General features: G+C 41.9%; 2 protein-coding genes across 4 annotated transcripts; one reads left to right on the top strand and one right to left on the bottom strand.

Annotated features, from left to right (window-relative positions):
* The first annotated feature begins 168 nt into the window (after positions 1 to 168).
* Positions 169 to 1,017, top strand: LOC106652895 (39S ribosomal protein L41, mitochondrial). The gene is made up of 2 exons (XM_014372060.2): positions 169 to 479; positions 579 to 1,017. The coding sequence occupies exons 1-2, from the start codon at positions 314 to 316 to the stop codon at positions 947 to 949; spliced, it is 537 nt and encodes a 178-aa protein (XP_014227546.1). The 5' UTR covers positions 169 to 313; the 3' UTR covers positions 950 to 1,017.
* Positions 1,018 to 4,992: 3,975 nt separating this feature from the next.
* On the bottom strand, positions 4,993 to 26,149 carry LOC106652939 (serine/threonine-protein kinase par-1-like). Of its 3 annotated transcripts, none has more exons than XM_014372127.2 (10): positions 25,538 to 26,149; positions 15,960 to 16,285; positions 14,500 to 14,646; positions 14,097 to 14,417; positions 13,895 to 14,018; positions 12,832 to 13,043; positions 12,652 to 12,758; positions 9,693 to 10,423; positions 8,222 to 8,835; positions 4,993 to 6,986 (listed from the first exon to the last, which is right to left on the bottom strand). In XM_014372127.2, exons 2-10 carry the CDS (start codon positions 16,080 to 16,082, stop codon positions 6,834 to 6,836), a joined length of 2,532 nt encoding a protein of 843 aa, XP_014227613.1. In that variant the 5' UTR covers positions 16,083 to 16,285; positions 25,538 to 26,149; the 3' UTR covers positions 4,993 to 6,833. The 3 variants fall into 3 exon arrangements, with proteins under 3 accessions (XP_014227613.1, XP_014227615.1, XP_014227614.1); XM_014372129.2 differs by lacking the exon at positions 25,538 to 26,149 and adding an exon at positions 24,087 to 24,103; XM_014372128.2 differs by lacking the exon at positions 25,538 to 26,149 and adding an exon at positions 16,356 to 16,444.
* Positions 26,150 to 26,367: the final 218 nt, after the last annotated feature.

Below are 26,367 nucleotides of genomic sequence, written 5' to 3'. Positions count from 1 at the left end.
TCGTGTTATAGAGAATTTAACCAATTCTACTGTTCATTAAATAAAATCCATACTTCACATAAACTCATAATTGTCAATTCAAATTTACCTCGCAAAATTTGCCCGCTCCCTACACAAATCCTGAATTCTGAAACTAGTACAATAACCTCAAAGATTCGTCGGCTTCTATGTCAACATTGAACCATCACTTGCGTAAACTCGTAAACTCACGACAGATTTTGACAATTGATTGTCATTGCATTTTTATGCAGTTGAAGTGATTTTGAGTTAGATCTAATCTTGATTCATTATTCGTACCTCATAATTGTTCATCATGTCGGTAGCAAATATGATTATAACTAGAGGGATTTCAACTTCCTGTGTCCGACAAGGAAAACGCAATTTTAAAAAGTTTACATTAATTAACAAACGTGGTTCCAGATTATTTAAAGAAATGCAAAAAGATCCTAAAACAAGACATCCAGATTACCCTATTGATAGTAAGTTACGTTAGATAATTCAAAATTAGATGAAATGTCTAAGATACATGTAATAATTGCATAAAATGCGATCTTAAAAATTAATGTTTACTTTAATAGATCGAGGAGTAAGACCAACTGGATACTTGAGAGACGATGAAAAGTTTATTACTGTACCAGAAATGATTCCAGAACTTGTTGTTCCAAATTTAGAAGGATTCAAACTGAAACCTTATGTATCATACAGATCAGAAGAACTATATGATGAACCGTTCACAGCTGATGATTTATTTCATGCAGTTTACGCAGATAAAATCCGTGATGATTTTAATAAAGGTCTGTTGACACCCACTGGTGAACCTGTTAATCCTAGTCCTGAAGAAAGACTCACCGCTGAGGAAGCAAGAGATTTAGCAGCTTCAACCGGCTCAGATATGTTTACAATGCCTTTGCAACCGGCTGGAACTCTATTTTCAGATGAACCAAAATAGTTTATCATAGTACATTAACCTTTTGTTTTTGTTGAATGTAATTATGTACAGTAAAGTATCGAGTTGTAGAGGTAATTATATAAAATTTTAATAATGAATTCATGAATTCAGTAAAAGCTTAGTTAATACTTTCTTACATCCCTCTAAAATTATATTTTAAGTCTTTTACAGTTATTAGGAGTAAAAAAAGGTATAAAATGGTTTAAAATGAATTTTAAACTATTAGAGATATCTTCAGGATATTATTTTATTCAATATTATGTTATAAGTTTTATAATCGCCTGCGTTTACACAAACATTTTAAATCTAAAATGTGACTCTTAAAAATACATTATATAGGCGAGTATTTATCATTACTATAATTTTAAAATGTAACATATTTCATCACACAGGTAAATGGTAGTGCAACATCACTTTTACTACATGATGAATGATATTGATTAATCGACCCTTTAAGGATATGCATCGATTAGCTCGTTTATTACTACATTTTATTAAATACGGAACGACAATTTACTTTTTTTTTTTTTAATTGCGTAAGATGGATCAATTTGTGTGAAAATGCACCTGTAATTATTGACTATTCATAGATCTTTTTTGTCTTTGTTTACTAGCAAAATGAATTTACGGGTTCCATTTTATCTTATACACATTTGTTCGTTTTGTCGGGATTTTTGGAGCAATTTTGCAGAATCTTTACCGATAAAACTCGTATCATCACGTAAATCATTAAAAAAAAGTCTTGGATTATAAAAAGAATCATGATTAACTATTGGTTATTGGTCAACAGCTGCTGAAATTATTTGGTACTAGTAAATTTAAACTTTCGTGCTTAAATGATGTGCATTCATTGATTGTTACCGTCTTTTTAAGCCAGCCAACGGACGCTGTGTTTTAGTAGTAATTTTCATACACGACTTTCTTGTCTGTAAAAGTGGCTTTAGAACTTTAGAAGCAGTTTTTCGTAGATTATTATGATACTTCAATAAAGTATGATTGAAATCGTTGTTAATAGAGCACGGCCAGTATACATTAATAATATCGTTATATTGCTTAATATAATGTAATCATTTTTTAATATAGCTCGAACAATGATTACTGATTGAATAACTGCCTGATTCGATTTTCATTTTTATTTATGTACAAAATGGACAAAAGTCACGAGAAAAGTGCTTCGGACGTCTTTACTGTGTAAAAAAGTCAGTTCGCGAAAGAGCAATCGATTGACAATAGGCCTGAAGAAATAAATTATTAAACTTTTAGATAGTAATTTCACGCTCGAAAATATTCAAATTTTAACGCTGTCAATTAAGTAGATGTATAAAAATCACTCGCAATTTTTCTCAGTATACTTTCAGTAGAATGTGCCACCCAATTTAATTAAGCCAATGCTCGTCATACTTTTTTTTTTAGAAAATGATTCCCCAACAAGTTTCTTGCTGTTATATCAATTAAAATTTGTATAATTATAGAACATATATACACCTGCTTTCGTGACGATGATCCATTTTCCATTAACAATTATGAATGTATACTTTTTTTTTTATCAAAATAGGACGCTGCACTCTGTCTCTCTCTCTCTTCACGAAGGCTCGCGAAACTTAATCAGCGATCCTCTCTTAATCAGTATTGTCTGTTTCTTCATATATATTTAGACGGACTTTTGTTGCATCATATATCTTTTTTTTTTATTATTATTTGTATATCGTTTTTATATTCGTACGAAAAGCTACAACGTAAAAAAATTTTTTTTCCATCCGCGCGCGCCAAAAGGATATTATATTCAACGTGATCGAAAGCAAGTCTTGTTTAGAAGTCGTACAATATGTCGTTTAAAAATCACCTACCGCACATGTCAGTATCTATATCGATTGCTGCATGCGCAAAGAAGATAACGCGTGCACTCGAATCGAAAAAACATGATGTGTCTGCGAAGTACACTTTGGAATTCGTTTTCCGGAATCATATCAAAACTAACAATTCCTAACAATGAGACGAGACACAAATAAGATGTTTGTTAGAAGAAAAAAAAACGCGAACTCGAACAGCCTCTCGATATAAATCCTTTATATTTTCAACTATCTACATATTGGCTTATACTTAACTTTATCATCGGTAAACTTGCAAAATCTACCGACGCACTACACTCTAATATCTGCTTCTTTTTTTGTTGTTGTTTATTTCCACTTTTGACGTATAAAAAAGATCGATTGTTCCGTGGGTTATTTTTTTTTTTTTTTATTGTGTACGCGCGTATAGGTGACTTATTACAATATACATAACTGCCGAGCTGCTCTCTCTTGCACGTAATATCGCTTGTAAAAAATACCGATCGACTGCTACTACTTCGGCGATCGGTACAGCACAGAGAGAGAGCAAAAGAGATATGATATCGGAGATTGTAAATGTTATATATTTTATAATATGCTTAGCAATCACGTGTTGGGTATGTCATTTTTTATTCATTTTTTTTTGTGTATACTTGTATTTTATATTAATCATGTAAATTCTCTAACAGATCCAGTCTTGCGCGAGTCCACTAATACGTATAATTGAGCCTTCGTATTTTTAAGTGGAATGACGTCGATAGAGTGCAATGTCCTTGCCCATGATTATGCTTTAGTTCCAGTATAATGCGATTATGTTTTTCGAGTGCCACAAGCACACGATACAGATGTAGGGTATTTGATGTTATTTATTTTCATCAACTGTGCTTTTTGTTCATTAGAACTCAGTACTTATTCGATGTTTTTTTTTAATTTGTAATAATTTTATTATTAATCGCTTTCAGTTTTTTTCATTCTTATTCTACGTATTCATATAGAGTACCATTTTTTTTTCTTCAATGCTTACGCTATATAAAATTGTTTGTGTACAATGGAAGAGGCTAACATGTATTATATGATATTCGTTATAGATAAATCAATTAATTAGTCCATAATTCATCCATTAAAAGTATCGTTACGCGATTAACTCCTCGTCGGCGGCGATTTTCACTTACGATTCAATAACTTGCCTTTCTTTTTCATACTTATTTATAAATATGTTTTTCCTATTACAACGTAGCTAAAAGTTAAATCATTATAATACAGTTTCGTGATCGTTACAATGATGAAAAAATATACGACAAGTGAAAAAATATTCGAAGCAATCGTTTCGTCAATAAATAATTGCGACGCGTAAATATATCAAACTTATTGCCTAAGATGTATACACAAAATAATTCACTGTAATAATACTGACTTTTTTTTGCTGGTTTTGCAATTGCGAATGTACAATGTGGAAATCATCAGCGATATGCACAGAAACGAGCCGATGAACGTAAAAAAGTTTCATATATAGTTTATGGATCGTATGTAATACAATATTCGAACGACGCAGAGAGTGTGCAATAATATGTTTTTTTTTCACCGATCAGAATTATCATATCTGAACTTGCATACAAAAAAAGAAGTAGAAGAAGAAGAAGAAGAAGAAACTCTCGATCGCTTTCGTTTGCAGAAATTATAGTTACGAGAATCGGGAGCTTTCGCGCGCGCTCCGTCTTCGTGTTGTATAAATATTTTGTTCTGTTTTTTATTTTATTTTCAAGTTTAACATTATTAATATTACTCGCAGCACCAGATACTTATCATTTTATAATAGAGATATATAATGTACTATATGTATCTTTTGCATGTTCATACAATTTTTTTTATAACACGTACGATAATCTTGCAGTTTTATCGTAAAGCACATAATACACATTTTGCGTCACACTTGATTATGAATAATTTCATTATTATTGTTATTATTATAATTAATAATTTTTTCCTTCTGAATGGGTGCAGTGTACCAAAAAAAAGTGGATCATAATCCCAATGTCACTCGATGTGAGGCAATGATGCTATCCGGTTTATCTCGTTGATAAAGGACGATCGTGAATGGTATTGGTCTCACTGTCGTCCTCAATGATATTTTGCGTGCGGAGGTGGTTTTCGAGCGAGCAGCTATATCATTTTAATACCGTGATTCTCGTGAACGAGGGTCCTATGTAATTGATATTTTAGTACGTCGATAAGATGATGGTTTTGTTAATCGATGCTCAATTTTTTTTTTTTTTTTCGTAAAAAAGAATGATATATCATTTAAATTGTCAGCACGTGCTTCGTCGCCATGATTGTCGATGATTACACATCATCGCGGGCTTCACTGTTCGTTGTCGGCGATATTATATATTAAAATTATTGATTCAATTACCACGAGTAAATTCATAACATTGCTTTCATTGAAAAAGTTAATTTGTTTCATTAATTGGCATCGTTAGGCGCACGGATCGCATCGCATCACCCGATAATAGTTTTTTTTCTCTCTCTTTCTTTCTCAACATTTCCTCGACTATAAGTCTTATTTTTTTTTTTTTTTTTAGATATTACAGGATTTGGTCGCAGAAATCTTTTTTGGACCATCTTCAAAATTGTTCCGGTAGAAAAAGTGTCGTAATGGCTCTCGAGCACTGCAGTTTCATTATCATTCGGTTGTCCTTCCACTACATAGCGCGTGATGTGCATGTGTCATTGGTGTTATATATAGATTTTCTATTTTTTTCGGTTTTTTCTTTCTTTCTTTTTTTTGTTTTAATCAGTCTATGATAAAATTGCACGTTCCGTGCAAGTAATATGTATTTTCAATTATTTATTTTTTTATCGTAACACTATAGCGATAGATATACATTATATTTTCGTCGTCAGTCGTAAATTTTCATATTTTTTTTTCTCATTTCTAGTTCGTCGTGCTACCGAGTATACATATTACAATATTGAAATTTGCCATCGAAACGAAATTCCAGAGTATAGAAGCCAAAGTCGCAATAATGATATCTTAAGATACTACCGACGTGTGTACAATTTATTCCATATAACTTCGGCGCAGCTGTGTATAGACGATTGTAAAAATTGACTCGTTCGAAGATACTCGCATCAATTTTCGTTGGTAATAAATATAAAAATCTTTTTGGAAATCAGGGTAGCACGAGGCACGTACATATTAACTTTGACTAATTATCAATATTATTATTTTTTTTTGTAATATAAAATCAATCAGCATCATATCATCTAGTACGACGTAATGATTCGAAAGCTCTCTATATAATATTTACATAATCTATTATTTTTTTTTAATTCGTCCACGTTCGAGCTCTGCGGACGAAATCATCCGCAATATCTCTAATTATCAATTATTTTATATCTATATACTTTTTTTTTTCGTGTTTTGTATTGACGTTCGACACATTTTTACGAAGCAGTCTCCAGAAGCCGACTAAACGATAATTATTATTATTTCGGTAACAATACGATCGTAATCTGCGTGTATTATTATTATTATTATTTTTTTATTGTATAGTTTAGCTGATATATCGTGTTAGATTGTTCAATATGTTTATATCACTTCGGAGCGACGCTCCAAAATCGGTAATAATATCATCGAAAATGTCGCAAGTATATAACATAACGAAAACCCGATCGTTGGACGATGCAATATTGTGTATATCGTATAATATAGATACCTTCGTGTGTGTATAATATACTATTCAAGCAAAACTACGACTGAGCTCTAAATTTTTTCCCATTTCAACTTTCGATATACATTTTTCTCTCTCTCATTCTCTTTTCTATCAACAGGCTTGGAACAATTAATTCAACAATCCTTTAACAAGTCTTATTTATTACCCAACAACTCGCTGACGCATTTTATAATATTAACAATTTGTAATAACTCAGTCGAAATGTATATGTGTATGTGCGCGATTAACTTAGAGCCTGACGAGGGTCCTGCGCGATCCCGAGCCGCTCGAGCTCCTCAGCCTCAATGTGCAGTTGGCCAAGGAAGCCCTTATGTCCGATAGTCATTCCATCGGGTCGCCGGGGCTGTTCTCGAAGATGGTCGAGTGCGGATTGCTGCTGCCCTGGGTCGGCCACAGGAAGCCGTTGTTGGCCACCGCCGCGTTGTTGCTGTGGTGCTGGGGCAGGTACGACGCGCCCCCGCCGAGATTTTCCACCTGTCGTTACGTGGGTTAGTGGGTATTCAATTTACAAAGAAAAAAAACGTGCTTGCAAAATTATATAGAGACGTGCAGGACTAATTAAATGTGTTAATTTAAATAAATTCAACTCAAGGATCGAACGAGTAATAAACATTTTATTTAAAAATCATGTGGTTTTTTTTTGTTCGTTCATTCGCTCATAGGAACATGATGCAGGTACTCTAAAATAATAGTAGACGCACAACGTGACTCTCATCGATACAAAGCACATAGGCATTCGTACACATGTATAGTCCTTATAATCGGCAAAAAATCATACATCTCTCTAACAATCGATATACTTTGGTAAAAAGTGAGCTTACAAAAAAAATAGCTATTTCCGATACGTACACAACGTATAACGAAATAGTCGTGTGTGTGTGTGTGTGTTTATTCGAAATTGCGTATGTATTATAAAAATTGTTCGCAAAAAGTTTTCAACATCTCTCTCTCTAGCGTATAACATAATAATCTTTTCTCTCGACGATAAATTCGAGAATCGAGCTTATTTTATTAATATTTACTCTCTCGAACTTGCGTAAAACGCGTGCAAAACGCGTCTCGAGAAAAAAAGGAAAAGATTTCTAAATTTAACGCGCGCGTTCGCGTGCTCAACACACACACACATTTTTATTTCGCGCGAGATAAAACAAAAATTATTTTTCCTTAAAAAAAAATTTTTTTGTTTCCTTTTTTTTTTTTTGTTCGCGTATATAAAAATAAGCGCGATGCGTACAAAAGTATTCTCACTCGAAATAAACATTGGAGACTCGCGAGAGCTCCTATATACGCTTGTATACAAAGTTTCTTAGATAAAAATACTGAACGATAAATTAATTTAAATAAACATACGTGTAAATATAAAGTATGCGCGTAAAAATGTCTCGACAGTTTGAAAAAAAAAAAAAAAAATAATAATAACGCATACACACATGCGAAACCATCGATATTCACCCACTCGTACAGCAAAAGAAGGTAAGGAGAAAAAAATACTATTGCAGTGATGAAAAAAGAAAAAGGATTCGTGCCAAAGTCGAGAGGTAAACGACACAATATAAATATCGATCTAGGTGTATTATATACGTGGCTGGGGGAGCGGGAGTTGGGTTAAGGTGGGTGGGTAGGTGTCTCTCTTTCTACAAGGAGTTACGGCGTGCACTGCTATACTGCTGCTGGCCCCGCGAGATCTCACTCTCTATCTAGGACGTTACCTGCTGGCTCCAGAGCAGCGTCCTCTCGGCCAGCTGGCAATCGGCGGCCAGCCTCGAGGGCAGACTCTTCCAGCGCTCGTCGTTCTCGCGCTCCCTGCCGAAGTCGTGCTCGTTGAATCTGTGCTGCTGCTGCTGCTGCTGATGCTGCTGAACCTGATGATGATGCTGATGATGATTGCCATGATGATTGTGATGATTGTGCAGCGGATTGAGGTGGGCCTGCTGCTGCGGATAGTGATAGTGCTGCTGCAGGCGCTGCTGTGCCGGCGCCAGCTTGTAGCCGCAGCTGTCCTGGCGGGACAGCAGATACTGACTGCCGCCACCTCCGCCGTCGAGTTGTGTGTGAGCCGGATGATGGTGATGGTGGAGGGTCATGGAGCCGTTGATCGAGCCCGGGGTCGGACTGCTGCCGTTGCTGCTGCCCGTACGGTGGGCCCGATGATACAGATTGCGCTTCTGCTGGAGCATGCGCTGCTGGACGAGCAGCTGGAGCTGGGAGCCCGCCGAGTCGACGCTGCGCAGCTTGAACTGGTGGCCCGACTGGGAGGACTGGGGGGAGGCCGGAGGCGGTCGCAGGTGCACCAGGTCCAGGTGGCCGCGTGCCTTGCCCGAATCTGCACACGCACAATTATTATCGTTATCGTTGTAAAATTTCTTATACATCCATCATAGGGTTGTAAGGATTTAAATGTATTTTAATTCGCGAATCAATTTACATGATTTGAATCACATTTTTTAACTCAAGTTTCTCTGAGTTATTCATCTTCTAGTGGATTTTTCGAGGAAGTTATAATTCTTTGAAGCTCTCGAGACTTTAGATGGATCTCAGAAAATTCAAAGTATCTTGGTAATCCCCTTATGTGTATTTCTTCAATTCACCTAGAGCCCAAAAGAAATATAGAGTCACCTACCCAGTGAATGAAAGGTTTCAAAAAAGTTTGCTTAAATTTAGCTCAAATCAACGTTTTTAATAAATTAAAGGCTATTATTCAGATGGATTATAATAGTAAATGTCTTTCTCTACCGAATAGAATTTTTGCAGAATTTTTACTTTCGACTTTCATTAATAAAATAAGGGAAAAAATGCACGATGCACCAGTGAATGTAGCATTTTTAAGTAAATGAAACTATTTTCAGAGTCATTTAATTAATAATAATATATTCAGAAAGTTGTTAAAAACTATGGAAATATTTAGTATTAATGCTCATTACATTATAAAATTTCATTACCGATGAATTAGTTCAGTATAATTAAATTATATTAATTTATAAATAAAGTTTCATTCACTGATGCGTTTTCAATCACTGGGGAGGTGACTCTATAACTTGAGAAGTCCACTGTAGGCTATTTTTACTATACCCAGAGCATAAAAAATTCAGAGAATTAAATTGATTTATAAATTTACAAAAAATCAATCAAATCGATTCACGATTCGTAATTTTATTTTTTTTTTTTAACCGTACAACGAACCTTGGATGCTGCGCTGCTTGACGACGCGCTCGATGGCGGCCTGCTGGGCCAGCAGAAGCCTCGGCCCACCGTCGGAGGCACGTCTACCCTGGGCGGCGACCCTCGATAATCGACTGGCCACGGGCGACGGACTCTTGGGCGGCGGCGGCGTGCAGCTCGGCAGGCTCGAGGTGAAGCAGCTCGTCGACGTCGTCGTGGTGTAGTCGGGCGGGCAGCCCGAGTCGAAGCTCGACTCGAAGAACTCGGACGAGCCGCTGCCGCCGTTGTGGCTGCCGCTGCCGTTGCTCGCGCCGAAGATGCTGCCACCGTTGTTGGTCGTAGCGTGGCGTATCACGCCCCCGTTGCCGTTGCTGTTGCTCTGAATCGACTCGCTGGCAATGGCCGAGTCTTGATTGCTGGTCAACGTCTCGCTGCTGGTACCACCACCACCGTTGCTGTTGCTATTATTGCTGCTAGTAGCGGCGCCGATGCTGGCGATGTTCGAGCCGTTGCTGAAGTGCTGATGCTGATAGTCGCTCAGCCGGCGATTGACGATCTGGCTGTCGTTGCGCTGGTGGATGTCGCGATCGAGGCCGAGCCGGTGCTCCTCGAGCTTGATCTGGGCGTCGCGCAGCTCGTCGCCCGACGGTATCTGGTCCTCGAAGTCGCCCTCGGCGCTGCAGCAGCCCTCGTCCGTGGACGAGCTCGTCGAGCTGAAGCGCTTGCCGTTGCGCCCGAGCTCCTCGCGGCCTCTGTAATCATCAAGCCACAAGGGACGTTTAGAAATCTGTTTTTTATAATCTTTATAAGAACTTTTATGCTACGTGAATTTTTTTTAAGCGAAGAGATGTCGATGATCAGGGTTATTTATCTAAGAATGCGAATGAGTCTGATTTCATTTAGTAATAGGCGATACACACGGAAAGTTTTACGGTTGATGAAAAAATATAATATATATATATATAGTTAAGCAGAAAGGTTAACTGCTGCCGCTACTCCCTCGATTGCGAACGAGAGAATTCTGCAGTCCTGAAATAGAAGCATTACCAATGCATGCATAATGTATACAGGTATATACGCATTATATATTATGCCAGTCAAGCTCACGGCGGAGTATAATATATGTATTATTATTATTATTTAAGGCAGGCAAGGTAGTATATAGGTAGTCCATTAGCCAGCGTATGAGAGAGAGAGAGAGAGAAGGATAGAACTTTTGACCGATGAACTGAAAATTCGATTTCTTACTTTTTTTTTTTTCGAGCAAAAAAAAATTTGAATGAGTTCGAATGGATGCGGGTCAACGAGTGTAAGTATAAAGTTATTATACATATGATTATTCAAATTCAAAAGAGATGCTTTTTTACAATGATAATATTAATCGAATGTACATAAGAGAATAAACAAGCATGGAAAATCGATTTATGTATGTTCATTGCGCTCTAGAAACAAAGATTTTACCAATTATTCGTGCGTACGTATCGCGCGTAACAACTGACTGACTGACTGACATACACACAGAAACGCATCCGAGGGATCTCCGAGGGCATATAGTGCGTGTGAATCGAAGCCTCTTCCGATTAAAAATCGATCGTGAGTGAGCGAGAAGCGTCCGCATATTCCAATAACGGAGCGAGATCGATTTTTCTTTTATTTATAAATTTGCGTGTTTGCTTTTTTATTGTTGTTGTTGTTGTTGTTGTGTGTTTTTTGTTTTGTTTGTTTGTTCGTTTGTCTGTCACCGTTGGTTCTTGCTTTATCTTCGACGGCGTAGTAGAGGGTAGCGAAGCGGTACCCTTTTTTCTCAACTTCCGTCTAAGTTATCATCACTGCAAAAAAAGAAACAAACGAGAAACGCACAAAAAACGTTATGTATTAAAAACGAAACAAAAGTCAGAAAAAATCATTATCTGGGAGGATTGGCGTGTCCATTATATTATTATTGTATGGGGGGACCGTATAATACTTCCATCTATATGTATGACAGTTGTTGCGTCGAAAAAAAAAAGAAAAAAATGAAAAGTAAACACTCTCGTTTTTCTCGCGCGTGGAAAAATCTGATTAGTGCGCGCGCGCGAGTCAGAAGCGTTTAATAATAACAAAAAAAAACAGATGAGCGGTCGAGTACACATCATCGACGGTGTGCACCCAGCAAAAAAAAGAAAAAAATGTTTCGAAGGAGTCATTCGTTTCACTGAGCATTACCATTATAATAATACGTGTATAGTGTGACGTGTGTGCGGTCTAGTGCAGTTTGTGCAGTATAATATTATACGCAAGGATCAATAATGTGTCACACTCGACTTTATACATACACACACGCACAGTGACATTAATTTTGCAAAACGCGAGAGCACGCCGGGGCTGAGCGATGATGATTTATTCAAGCGCGCAACGATGCGAGCTTTAATATCGTAGAAAATTTTCTCGAAAAAAAAAAAAAAAGAAATAGAAAAATAGAAAAAAAAAAAGAAAAACATCGGCAGCAGCGGCTGCAACTGGTACGAATGAGTTTATTCGCGCGCGCGATCGAAACCTCGAGTACGTATATATATGTGCACGTAGTAAACACATCACGGCCGCTGAACACATCAGCGAGCCGAAGACATCTATAGTTATATATGTGTGTGTGTTTGTGTAACGCGATGCATTTTTAATCGCTGCGCGTCGGTAATTGATATTTTCTTACACAGGCCGCGTATATCGCTCCGCGCGCTCGTTTGTATCGATGCATGTTGTATACGTATATGCGTGTATGTATAATATACGAGGAGAGAAATCGAAATTCTCGGCTCTCTCTCTCTCTTCATGTCTCGCGAGTCGCATTATTGATTGCCTCGCGTATGGGTGCAAAATTGTGTTACACACTTTGTATATATCATGAACTATACGCAGAAAGAAGAAGCAGCATCGTGTGTCAATTACTGAGTGTCTATGTATACGTGTATAGGTGGCAAATAATTTCTAACCGATAACTCACCTGGACTTGAATTTTTCGTCCTTGGGACAGTTGCGCTGCTGCTTCAGTCTCTCCAGCAGGAAGAAGTATATGGCGGCGAAGTGATCGTAACTGTTGTTCCGCACCGACTATAGAAGCAACGACGATATTATTTAACAAACTCAGATCCAGATAATCATTTGATGAAATAAATAAACTTACCTCTCTCGTGCGTGCCACGTCGATGCCGATGCTCTGCATGACCCTGAGTACCTGCTCGTTGGGCTCCTGCAGGGCGGGTGGCACGGCGCTGGGCAGACTCGTCCTCACCTGGTCGCAGGCGCCGCCGAGCCACCTGTGACGCTTGATCTGCGGTATCGTGTAGCGCTTGCACGGCTCCAGCACCAGCATCTTCCTGATCAGGCTCTCGCAGTCTGCAGGCACAGATAACGCCACGCTCAAATATTTTTTTTTTTTCAACTCGTGTATAGGTGTGTGTATCGATCCGCAGGTCCAATTAGGCTCTTTCGTAATAAAAAGGAATCGATAATTTCTCAAACGTACGATAAGTAGGCACACTTGCAAGCACCATGAAAGCTAATAATAATATTAATGATTCTTGCGCGCAATTAAAGCGCGATTTGGGTCAATCGCGCCCGTGCTCGCGCGATCGAGCGTAAAATTATCGGCGCTATGTATAATACGTATATAGTTTTGTACATAAGCGATCAGCTGCGAAATCGGCTCGGCTTTTTTTACTCCCGATTTGATGTGTGTGCGTGTAGTACGAGCGACGAGCGATTGAACTTTTTGCTCGCGCACAGCGAGCGAGAAAGAGAGAAAACTTTCTACACACACACACACGTGAACGAGCTCGACGAGTATTGATAAAACACAAGCTGCACACGGAATTATCACTGCAGATGATTGATTCCTCGCCGCGCGCCGTCGACTTTTACGTCATCGACGTGTGCACACACACGAGTGTTTTACGTCAACGCCGCGCGATTAATTGTATATGTGCTTTTCTTTTCTTTTTTTTTTTAAACTTCTTTCGATAAACGGTAATTCTAATCGATCGAAAACTGTCGCCAACTCAACGACGACAACGTATGTATACACTTAGTAGCGCATCGAATCAAAGTCGCTCTTTTCTTTTTTTTCTTTCTTTTGTCGCGCGGTAATAACGCGGATAAAAATTTCAATCGTCCATGTATATAGCGAACGAGGAAAAAAGACCGATGACGTATAGGTGACATTCGAAACAAAGTATAGCTCGACTTACCTGTGCTCATGAAGTAGGGAATGCGAAATTTGCCGCTCAGCACGCGATCTCGCAGCGACTGGAGGGTCGAGCCGTCGAAGGGCAGGGCCCCGCACACGAGCACGTACAGCACGACGCCCAGGCTCTGTTCAGCAAAAAAAATGAAAAACTCGTTAGAAAATTAAATTAAAAATTAAATTACGATATTCGCAATCGAACTTACCCAGACGTCGATCTCCGGGCCGGAGTAGTGCTTGCCCTTGAACACCTCCGGGGCAGCGTAGGGCGGCGAGCCGCACCACGTGCTCAAACGCTCGCCCGGGGCGAAACGATTGCTGAAGCCGAAATCGGCGATCTTGACGTTCATCTGTGCGTCGAGGAGGAGATTCTCGGCCTTGAGGTCGCGATGCGCGACCCCCGTCGAGTGGCAGTACTCCACCGCGGAGATGATCTGGGCGAAGGTGGTGCGGGCGCAGGGCTCGCTCATGCGGCCGTAGCGGGCTATGTAGTCGAATATCTCGCCGCGGCTCGCGTACTCGCTCACCTGTTATCACGGACAGTTTTTTTTTTAAATTTCTTCGCTCAAAAATTTAAATAAAAATAAGCAAGTAGGTAGAGAGACTCACGATGTAGAGCATATTTTTCGTCTCCATGACCTGGTAGAGCTTGACGATGTGCGGATGATGGAGCTGCTTCATGATGTCGACCTCGCGATACACCTTCTCGAGATTCGTCTCGTCCAACTGGCTCTTGTCAATTATCTTAATGGCCACCTGTTTCGTGGCGAGAGTACACGACATAAGTATATATATAAAAATGTCAAACGAGACTCACGTGCGCGCAAACGACGTAACATACATATAACTCTGCTATATCATAGCACACGACGCTACTATGATAATAATAATACAGAAAAGATTCGTACTACAATCATAAAGTCGCGCCCGAACGAGTACGAGCTGAAAGTAAAATCGAGGTCGGCGGCGCGCGATGGTTTTTTGGGACACGCCAGACTGAACTTCTGAAGTCTCTCTACTGCTGCTACTTTTTAAACCTAGTGGGTGTGTGTGTGTCTGTGTGTGTCGAAGAATCGACCTTTGTTATAGCCGTGCACACGTGATACTCTGTATACGAGTGCAGCGCGTCGTAAAATACAAAAAAAAGTGAGAGAGAAGAAAGTATACGAAGGGAAATTATTATCATCATTTTTTTTTGTTGTTGTACGAGTTTGGTTGGTCGATTCGCGCTGCACCCGCGCCCCGTGTCTGCTCCGATGATTTTGCGCGACGCGTATTATAATATGTATTTTACAAAGGATATACACCGCGTATATAAACCAACAGGAAAACAATGGAATTTTATTGTTTGTCGAGGCCCCCGGCTCCTCCCGCCCGCGAGTGTAAACTTTAATTCCGGAGTACGATGTTTATTCGTTATTACGCTCACGGCTCGCGTCCAAGTGCAGGATGGAGATTATGCGCGATTGTTGACGAGCGCAAGCCCCCCCATCCGTGTACAAATATATACACGTAAACGCGTTCGGCAATGGCAAAAAAAAAAACAGTCGCGTCGATAATTACGGGAAGTCCATCCGATTTCTCGCGACTCGCACGAGCGGAATATACACGTTTAAACGAAAGTTGTAGTTGGCGTCGACCTCGTCGATCGTGCGTGATAGCTGCTTTTGTTTTTTTTTTTTTTTATGAAGTGAAACTTCTTTAGGTGGGTTACGGGTTACGGGAATCTGAAACGACTGCTCTCGTGACTTTGTATAATGTCACTGCGGGTGTGTACAGTCGGAATCGTTCAAGGATTATAATATATCCGAGACTACTTGGAGTTTGCGAGGTTCGAAGACATTGAGTAAGCTCCCCTATACGAGTCATTTTGTTTACAATCGATGTAAATAAAAATAATCGAATTTCATAGAAATTGCTACTCGTCTGTGCTTTTACCGGATGCTACGCGCGACAATCGGTCATTTTTTATTTCGTTTCGTTATTTTTGTTTACAACCGCAGCGATTTAGCGCAATCGTATCCTGTTGATATTATTATTATTAATATCCATGCACGACGACTAATTACCTCTGACTTGACGATACGATGCCTCGCGAGCTTGACGACGGCGAAGTTGCCCTTGCCGATCGTGCCCTCGATGTCGTAGAAGCCCACTCGCACCTGCTTCTTTTGACCCGTGGCTGGATCCATTTTTTTAGCGTCGTGTTGTTGTCGTTGTTTTTTTTCTTTCAATATTATTATCCGTCGTTAAAGGCCGTTTATGGCATCGATTGTTATTGTTACGTAGAAAAACAGGATGAGGGAGAGATATGTGTGTGTCCGCAAAACGACGATGCAACAACAATAACAACGACCACGACGACGACGTAATCCGACTTCTCGAGTGAGATTACCTGGAACAGAACATTGAGAGAGAGAGAGTAAGTAAGCATCAAGGAATCGATGAATTACGAGGTATCATACAATTAATTTAAAGGACGTTGCGTGCGCAACGAGTAGCTGCATGACACCGCTAATTGAGCGCTACACGCGTTTACGAGTGTTCCTACAGCACGTACACACGAATCTATTATAGCGCATATACTCGCGGAAGAAACTCGCGGTGCTGCTCGTAATATACTATATACGAATATGTACGCGAGTGTGTTGTGTCGCGGCCGGGCTTTGACGTCATTCGTCGCTCGCTCGCGTATATACGATTCTTCTATATGATACACCGACTCGTTACAATAAGTACATTACCACTCGTGTAACTGCAGCTTTGCCGCACTTATTATAGAAAAAATGGAGCTATTTTTAACTGATAATAATGCTAACGCACGCGAAAAAATTTGACGCACGCGTGTGTCTGATACGAAACAAAGCCCGATGCGCGGGGCGACGATGCGCGCGCGTGATATACCAGCCGCCGAGCTGCCAGTACGTGTCACGCGCATTTGAATTTCAAAAAAGCTCGCGCGAGCTCGCCTATTATTGGTTTTTGCGATCATCGTGTGCACAGCGTCGTTATATACGGCCGATTTTCCTCGGCGCGGATGAGCTGTCGATCATATATACAATTCCGAATATTCAATGTCAGCTTTACGATGCACACGCGTAACTCCGACAGCCAGCCGTAGTACGTCGAAGGGCGAACATAATATATACGTAACTAATGTGTGCCTATATAGCGCGCGATGCGCTGCAACTCTTTTTCATACCGTACGTCAAGGGAGAGAGAGAGAGATCCTTACGTAATCTTGGCTGAAAGGAATATGCGCGAGAATGAGACGTGAAAAGCCCGCAGCGCAAAAATCCCGAGAGTGGTGGGATATATATCGAGGGAGAGAGATTGAGTCGAGAGATATACGTTGCCTAGCCCGGGCTTGCGAGTGAGGTATATATACGCGTCGAAAAAAAAGGGAAAATTTGCATGTACACGACGTGGTAGTAGGGCCGGCTCACGTTTTCTCCACAGTTTTTCACCTCGGGATATAAAAAAAAGGAAATAAAAAGTATCGAAAAAAAATTGCACGAAATTGAAAAAGTCGATCGGTCTTCCGCGTATAAGCGTGTGATGTATAATATACAAGCTAGGCTTCCATTCATATACATTATAGCCCTTTTGTAATTTGTTCAAAAGCTGAATAAGCAGCAGCTCGACTCTTTCGCGATTGATCAAAGCCGTGTGTGTATACGTTGTAAGGGACTATGCGGCCAGCAGCAGCACGATTACATGTACACGGTAGTGACGGACAAGGTCGATCGATCGGGTGGCAGTAGCAGCAGCAGCGAAGTTCGAGAACGTAATACACATATACAGGCGATATATAATATATATATAACAAAAGCTGAGATATCCGCGAATTCAGCGAAAATCCGTGCGTAGGAGTCATTGACGTCTTTCGCTGCCGCGCGCGATGTGTCATATAGATATATGGATGTGTATAGATATAATAATATAAAGAGCTTCCCCCCCGCCGATTCTCGTGTGTGCCAATACGAAGTGAATTACGTACGTTAGCGTTTGAAATAACGTACGTGTACCGCTTAGAGAGAGAGAGAGAGATCGAATTACCGCCGAGACAATTTTGCAAAACGTGTTAACGTTGTGTGTAAAAAAAAAAGAAAGAAGCAATAATACAATGTACACACGCAGTAGCGGACGAGCAATGATCTCGTTACAGTCGTACCACTACATTTATATGGCATTATTATTATATCAACGAAAATTTATCGGCGCGCGAGCCGTATTCGTCGCGCGATTATACGGCTCTCGCGCGCAAGCAACCAAGTCAAGTACTTACACTCGCTGATTGTATCTCTCGTAAATCATATTATACATTATGACGTACGAGCCGCGAGTCGTGTCATTGTATATCTGTTCTTTTTTTTTCTCGCTCTTTTTTTACTCTCTCTATCTCTCTTTTTTATCGTCGTTTATTACAAGGTATATATCCGCGCGGTTAAGCGTTAAGAGCTCGATAGCATCGAGCAGCAGATGAGAGAGAGAGAGAGAGAGAGAGAGATAATAACGACGCGTATAGCGAGTAATTTAGCGCGCGGCGCGCGAAATGCAAAAAGGAAGTCGATCGAGCTTATATAGAGCTTGCAGCCAAAAAAGAGTCGGATAGTCGAGTTTTTGGCGCTCGCGTATAATGTCACTCGCTCTCGATGCATATGATACATAGCTATAAGCTGCTGCTACTGCTGTGCAATGTACCGTACGCGCGTCACATCGTCGGTGTCATTACTATAAGCGGGCAACAAGTGCACCCAAGCAGCAGCAGACTTATGTTAGTATTACAACCGTATGTATACTTATATAGTGCGTGTGTGTCCCCCCACCCACCCGCGCAACGAGCAAACACGCAAATCGTTGATGTGTACGTCACGCGTAAATAAAGCTTAATTCACTCGCGCGCGGCTAAATAAATATACCAAAATCGTGTGTGCGCGTTGGCGACCTCGTTGCAGCGAGTGCAGTGTATATACTATATACCGGTGCCACGATATCGTTCGTTAGCCGCGCCGCGCGATTTCCATACGTAATTATTATAATTTTATTATATTACGATACGCGCGTGCAGCCTATATTATATAGGCGATTTAATCGCGGCGGCGGCCGAGGCGGTTATTTTTTTTTCTGCGTCGTCTCGTATACACGTGCCGCGCGACGACCGAGATCGTTTACGTCCGAGTGTGGTTTTTCTTCTTATAACCAAGCGCGCGGGAGATATATTAAAAACAACAACAACGGCGGCGGCAGCAGCACAATTTACACGTACTTAAAAGCGGAAGTGTGGAAGATTTTCGAATGATGAAATGTGTGTATAATATTTTATACGTGCAAGAAAAGGCGATTCGTATATAATATGCATTGCGCAACTCGTTTCCGCGTTCTCTCTCCCGTGAGTATGTGTGCGCGATCGATTTTCCGCCACTCGCGCGCGCCGTTTTCAAGACCAAAATATTATTTTAATCGGGCTCAGACACGAAATCTGTGCTCTCGCTTATTATTGCAGAGAGAGAGAGAGGGAAGAGATCGATTCTCGCTTTAAAGCTCGCTCAAAGAGAAAAAAACTCTCTGAGAATATAGCTCGAAAATTAATCGAGTTCAAACGCGCTTCTGTGGCTGCTGCTGCATGATCGTCGTGTACGCGTTAGAGTTTAGTCCATGTATAGGTATGATGATGTCTAGTGGGTTTTAACGTTTATCGTTATGATTAAATAATAAAATGTACCATTGGACATGCTTTAAAATACATCGCCGATGTGAGACTTTTTTTTACGACTAATTACGACAATGCTAATTAGAGCCTTCGCCGCTAGATGGCAAGTACCTTTATTTCAGTAAACCTGCGAGTGGGGAAGTCAAAATAATTGTATAAATCGAAGCTCGGTTATGGTGTATCAAGATGTCTTGTAAAAAGGTCCCTTCAGTGATCATGAAACTTATTTGTTAAGCAAAACCTAGCCACAAATTATCGAGCACTTCCATCGAGGGAATACGATCGAGTCTATACTGATTCACGACATCTCGCACGTAAGGCACGAGACACAAGTAATATAACGCCGAGGCATGAGATGCCACCGCTACCACCGCCGAAGAGTATGTAGGCAGGGAGAAAATCAATCGATAACGAAAGATAAGAGAGTCTCCCTCGTTCGAGTGTAGTAGTAGCAGCAGCAGCAGCTCCGGGATGTATTATAATCAGATTGGACGCGAATCTGGTTCAAGTTATTAATGGATGTAATGTCAATTAAAATAGATCACTTCGGCCTCCTCCCCCCCGCGCACACGCCCCTCGGCTCTCGGCTCTCACTTTTTCTCTCACCTTTTACCATTACCCCTACACGTACATACATATACATAGCCGAGTGATAATTACTGCGCAAGTATAATATATCTATATTCGCGGCCTACAAAGTGTCGAGCGCAGCTGATATTGCCTCTATACTACACATAGCGCGCGCGGCAGAGAGTCATTATAGAGTTATAAACGCGGTGACGTTAGAGCGCAAAAAAAAAAAAAAAGAACGCAATCTCCAAATGGCCCCGCCGTCGTACTTCTCAATTTTCCGCGCTACGCAGCAGAGCGTCCCCGATAATATAATTCGTTTATGCATAAAAGTTCATCGGAAAATGAGCGATGTGGCAAGGCGGAATCCGTTGCTCGACGCTCAGCTGTATATGAAAAGCTGCGATACAAAACAATACTTATATGTATAATGCGTCGGTGCAAGCTCGCGCGCCGACGAACGGAGATGAAAAAAAAAAAAGACGCGCAGCCTCCTATCTATCCCCTTTTTGCTCCTTGCGAGCTTGTCTCTGCAGCAGCACCGCATCCGTATCGTCGTAACAGCTCCACCGCGCGTGTACTTCACAATATCTTTCTCTCTCCACGACGAGTACCGTTCCGTGTCTCTATCTCCCTTCTGTGTCTCGCGCACACACCCCTATACACGACCAACTTCTTCTTCGTCTTTCTTTTTTTTCACTTTCCTTCCCCGCAGAGAGAGAGAGAGAGAGAGAGAGAGAGAGAGAGAGAGAGAGAGAGAGAGAGAGAGATAGCGAGAGACACCCCAAAGCTCTCTTGGCTCGCACGCGTTGTTGTTAGGGGGACGACGACGACGACACGCGTCGAGTCTCTTCGTCCATGCGCTTTTGTCTCGCACCGCGCCGTACATGAGAGCTGATACGTACGCTCAGCTGCTCGCTCATGTGCGCGTACATACAGACCCTCAGCTGTTGGCCGTACTTATGTGTGTGTGTTTACACGCACGTCCGCACGCAGAGGAGAGAATATATTTTTGTCTCGTCCTATACGCGAGCTTTCACCTGTGTGTGTGTGCACTTTGAGGGCGCAGATAAGCGAGTCCGTCTAGTCTCTTCTCTTTGTATAAGAAGAACGAAGCAAAAAACAAAAAAAACAACAACAACAACAACAACAAAAAAGTGGTACGCACGAGCTTACGAGATACAATGTATAATAATGACACATCGAAGCTCGTCTCGACTCAAGTCGCTCATTATTGCATTACGCGCAATTGCAAATTACGAGTCCAGCTTCTTGCTGCTGGCAGCTGGGGCTAAGCTTTTATATTTCCATTGTGTGCGCTAATGCGCACAGGCGCGGCGGCGTCGGCGGGCCTTGAATTTATTATCAACGCACGCAGAAAAACGTTCGCGCGTTATAAAAAGGCCAACTCGCGCGTGTTATATACTTATATATATATATCAGCTGCGCGTCATCGTGTTCCCTGTAAGAATTTCAATTTCGCATTTTATCCGGACGAAACGTGCAAAGTATGTCGCTAGCTCGCTCGCTCACGACTGCCTATCGTCTAATAACCTTCGACCGTTTTCTTATTCGAGCTATCTCTCTCTCTCTCTCTCTAGAGCCACACGTTCTCTCGTTACTTTATGGATGAGCGATAATTTTTTTTAGCGCCCCGAAAATCGTTTTTTTTTGGTTCAGCTCGAGAGAGAGAGAGAGAGAGAGAAAATTGCCTTCGCAGGTCACCGCTCGCAAGTGTCGGCAAAAAAATATCTGTAAAAAAGACCAATCGATAATTCCGCAGTTTCATTCGCATTATCTCTCGATTTGCTACATGAATTTGCAGTTGCAAACTCGGAGGTACGGAATAATATAATGCAAACTCGTATGTACGTACGTGCTCGCACACACATACGCGCACGAAGTAACGAGGCATTTAGCACCAGCTCGCTCGCTCGCTCCGCGCGTACTTAATTGATGCCGAGATAGAGAATGGAGAGCTTGCCTAGATATACTCCATACAGCAATAATATACGTTTCGAGCTCGTCGGGTTCGGCGCGTGTGAGAGAGAAACTATATGATATATATGTATCGACTGACCCTCGACGACGACGACGACGACGACAACGACGCACGCTTACATTCGAGAGCTCTGCGCGTTAGGCCTCGGTACTGGTATACATGTATCGTATATAGATAATACAAACTTCGAGCGTCATAACAATTCACGCACGTGTTATGTAGACCGAGAGAGAGAGAGAGAGAGATACTTACGCGTTTTAAAGCTTATACGACCACCACTACTACTACTATGTGTGTGCATTACGCAAGTGCCATTATTATGACTGCGAGTGGCATCTTTTTTTTCTTTCTTTCTTTAATCGCTTTCGAAGAAGAAGAATAAGCCCGAGATTTTTATTGTTACGGTGATACGCGTTCCTGCTGCAGGCCACGACCGTGACGACGATCTAATCGTCCGCGTAGTAGTAAATACGCGCGCGGCTTCGTCGAACTTTTCGTATTTTATATACCGTATATATATTTGATAGACGATAGAGATACCTTGAACGCGCATCACCGTGTGTTCCAATTCACCGCGCGGCCACACGACCAGAGTGGCTGGGATGTGTATACGTGTAATCGCGCGAGCGAGCTTAAAAGCCGAGCTTGCGTGTTTTTTTCTTCTCTTTTTCTTTTATATACTAGTTTGATATTTCTCGCTTTTGTCTGTGTTTACGTGCGTCTACCGTGAGCTCGCGCGCGCGTGCGAGCATCTGTCTTGTTTATCAAGCTCATCGTGTGCACAGCCCGCACATCGCAAGCTCCACGAGATGGTGGCCGCTGCTGCGACCACCGCGAGCTTTTTTCCCTTGCAGATTCAGGCGCGCGCGCACGGCTGAAAAAGTGGCATTTAACATTCTAAAAGGTAGTACGGTATCAAAGACTCTCTCTGTGTCTATGTAATAGGGCTCGAGGCAAGCCCACCTAGCTGCCTGCCTGCCTTCCCACTACGTTGCTTTACGTGACTGGCTTAGGGTAGAACTCCGTCGTCGTCGTCGTCGTCGTGCTTGAAAATTCTCGAGCAATTTGCAGCCTTTTTCTCGGTGTGTGTGTGTGTGTGTTTTAGTAGCGCGACGACATTTTTATAACGTATATATTTTGTACGACGTGGTTCTCTCTCCGTTGCAAAAAAATAAAACAACGAATAAATAAACGAGAATGAAAAATCGTCCGAGTTTGTGAGGAAGAATGATCGAGAATCGAGAGAGTTTATAATAAACAGCTGGACACAGAGAGTGTAGAGGACAGAGAGTCGCGCCTCGAACGCGACACTTTTCGAGCTCGTGACTAATGCGACGAAAATCCGCGTGCGACGACGACGAAACGAAGAAAAAAAAATGTTTTTTCTCTCTCTCTCTGGATCGTTTTATACACGCACAAAATTATTTTATCGTCCAAGTGCACGATAAATAATATGCGTTTTTATCGTCCTGGCCTCTCGTATGCCCAATGCGCAACGGTGTATAAGTGTATCTTTACTGTGCGCGCGTGTGCGTAGGCAGCAGATCGTGTTCTCCGCGCGTCCGAAAAGGGTCAACGCTCTCGTAATATGCATACTCGACGACGACGACGACGACGTTATGCTTATTATATAGCAGCAGCAGCAGCAGAAAAGTTGAAGAGACTCTCGATTCCTCGCGCAACGCTTGGGAAATTAGCGCCTGGCAGTTCCTATATATCGTGCGTATATAAGATCTTGAATATTTTGCCAACAAAGAGCCATTAGCTATACAAGTTTTAATGCGTATTATAATAATTAGTACATATATAAGCTCGGCACGAGCTGGCAATAACAAAAACTATATAATATAAGCGAGAAAGAGCAATGGACCTGGGTGAACTTGGCTTTGTTGTTTGGAAAATATATTATACCTTAAATTCGACTCGTCGCCGCGATAAACGAGTTCAATGCAGCGTTGCGCACTTGTATTATATACGTATTGTATTTATATACGCGAATCGCGTCGGAAAATCGATATGATATATAGAAACCGAGCCGAGAGGCACTGCAATAAAGCAAAGCAGCAAGAGAGAGAGAGAGAGAGAGAGAAACGAATCTCGTGCGCTTTATTCGCAAAGTTGCTTTATAACAAATGAAGAAAAAAAAAGTTGCGCGCAAAATTGTCTCATTCATATATAACCACCGACGCGAAAAAGCATCGGGGCAAAAAACAAAGTCTCTCTCTCTCTCTCTTCGCCGCCGTTGCCGCGCTCTCTCGTCCGCACTCGACGAGAGGAAAGCACAAGTAGTTTTCTGGCTGTACCTCGTTACTGCAGCTGCGCTAGGCCGTTTTCTTTCTCTCTCTTTTACTCCCTCCTTCTTTCTTTCTTTTCATTCTTTCAATTTTTTTTTCGCAACCTCGCTTTGATTTGGAAGTTTGCTGCTGCAGCAGTTACGTTAATAACTTGATTTCCCGTCAATACACAGACACATACACGCACACACAAAGCCTCGTGCGCAAACGAACTCGCAGTCGCGCCAAGTGCAAGTAATGAGTATACGACATCAAACGTCTCTCTCACCCGTTGACGCACGTACTTATATAGATACGATGTGCAAACTGCAAACCGCGATTATATCGCCAGATGTACGTGTGTGTATATATACAATTGCTAATGAAACGTGTGCGCTGTGCTTTACTTTACTTTGCAGCGGCAGCAGCAGCGGCAGCAAACTCACGCGCGCAAATAGATATAAATACCGATTTTTTCTGGATTATTTCCGCCTTTATTACATATCGCGGCCTCGCGAGTCGATCTGCGTCAAATGAGATTTACGCGCATTCCATAAAAACCGTGTGTGTCGTGTGTACACAAACAAATATTCCACTGTGTACGGTATACGCGAGCGTAAAGCGAGGCAAAAATTCTCCTATACATATCGCGATCGTGGATCCTTCTGCATCGAGATAGAGAGAGAGAGAGAGATGAGAATGAACCGAGCCTGACGACCCCCGTGCGCAAGTTGGTATATGCATAAGTCACACATAATAGGCACGCCGTTCGACTATCGCACGCCCGCCCCCTAACCTTATACAGTGCATTTTCGAGCGCGAGAGAGAAAAAAGCTCAGCGCGTGCAAGCTCTCGGTAGCAGCGAAAGTTCAGCGAGCCATTAGAGGCGAGAAAGGGGGAAGAGCGTAGAGCTCGTCGCGCGTGTCACTCTAAAAAGCTCCGCGCCTAAAAAGCTCGCGAATATATACGTAGCACAGAGCAGCAGCAGCACATGTATGTACACACAGAGATGTGTGTACTATATACAGTGGGCAAGTGGGCGCAGCAGCAGCAGAAGTCGCCGAGGCGAAAGGTTAAAAGTCATCGTACCTGCTCGATGGGAGCAACGACGTTATCTTGGCAGCAGCAGCAGCAGCAGCAGCAGCAACGCCTGCGGTAGTAGCAGTAGCAGCAGCAGAAGCAACGATGGTAGTCGACGTCGTCGTACGATCGATCCCCATCTGCTACTGCAGGCGCCGGCGCGCAAACTTTGTATTATTTCACGTACACGGCACTAGGTAGTAGTCGACGTGAGCTTTTCCGAATTGCGAAAAAGCTCCTTTCTCCTCTCTTTCTCTTATTATTCACTGTGCGGTGACACCGGAGAGTAGTGAACTCGATACTCTCGATCACTCGGACGTATGATAATAATAATAACAATAATAAAATGCGGTGCAGTCGTCGAGCTTACGAATGCTCTCAGCTGCTATATTACATCTATGTAGGCCCCTCTTCCGAGAGTGTATGCGTTTTCTCGGTACACTAATATCAAGCACTGACACACACACACACTCAAACACACAGACACACGCGGAGTGGGCTCTCCGCTCTGCCTCTCTGTTATTATTGCACGCGCAGCAGCACCGAGAGAGCTTGCACACTCTACTCCGACGAGCGACGAGAGAGCGACGCGAGCCCGACGCTGCTCCGATACCGACTGAACCGTCGTACGTACGCGCGAGGCGCTTAATAGCGCGCGCGAGGCGAGTGTGTGTATATAAGCGCGGAGCCGCCGACCGAGCGTCCGACCGTCGACTCGACGAGCAGCAGCAGCAGTAGCGGGCTATATATCACACACGCAGCAGCTCCGGCGAGCGCAGCCGTATTACGCTACATGTACTATATACGTTGTGTACGTATAGATACGCGCGCGCCACTTA

This window comes from Trichogramma pretiosum, unplaced genomic scaffold, assembly GCF_000599845.2.
Source record: "Trichogramma pretiosum strain Unisexual culture from Peru unplaced genomic scaffold, Tpre_2.0 scaffold3, whole genome shotgun sequence".
Taxonomy (NCBI): Eukaryota; Metazoa; Arthropoda; class Insecta; order Hymenoptera; family Trichogrammatidae; genus Trichogramma; species Trichogramma pretiosum.
Note: the sequence above shows the minus strand (reverse complement) of the source record. Positions and strands in the feature narration are given on the sequence as shown.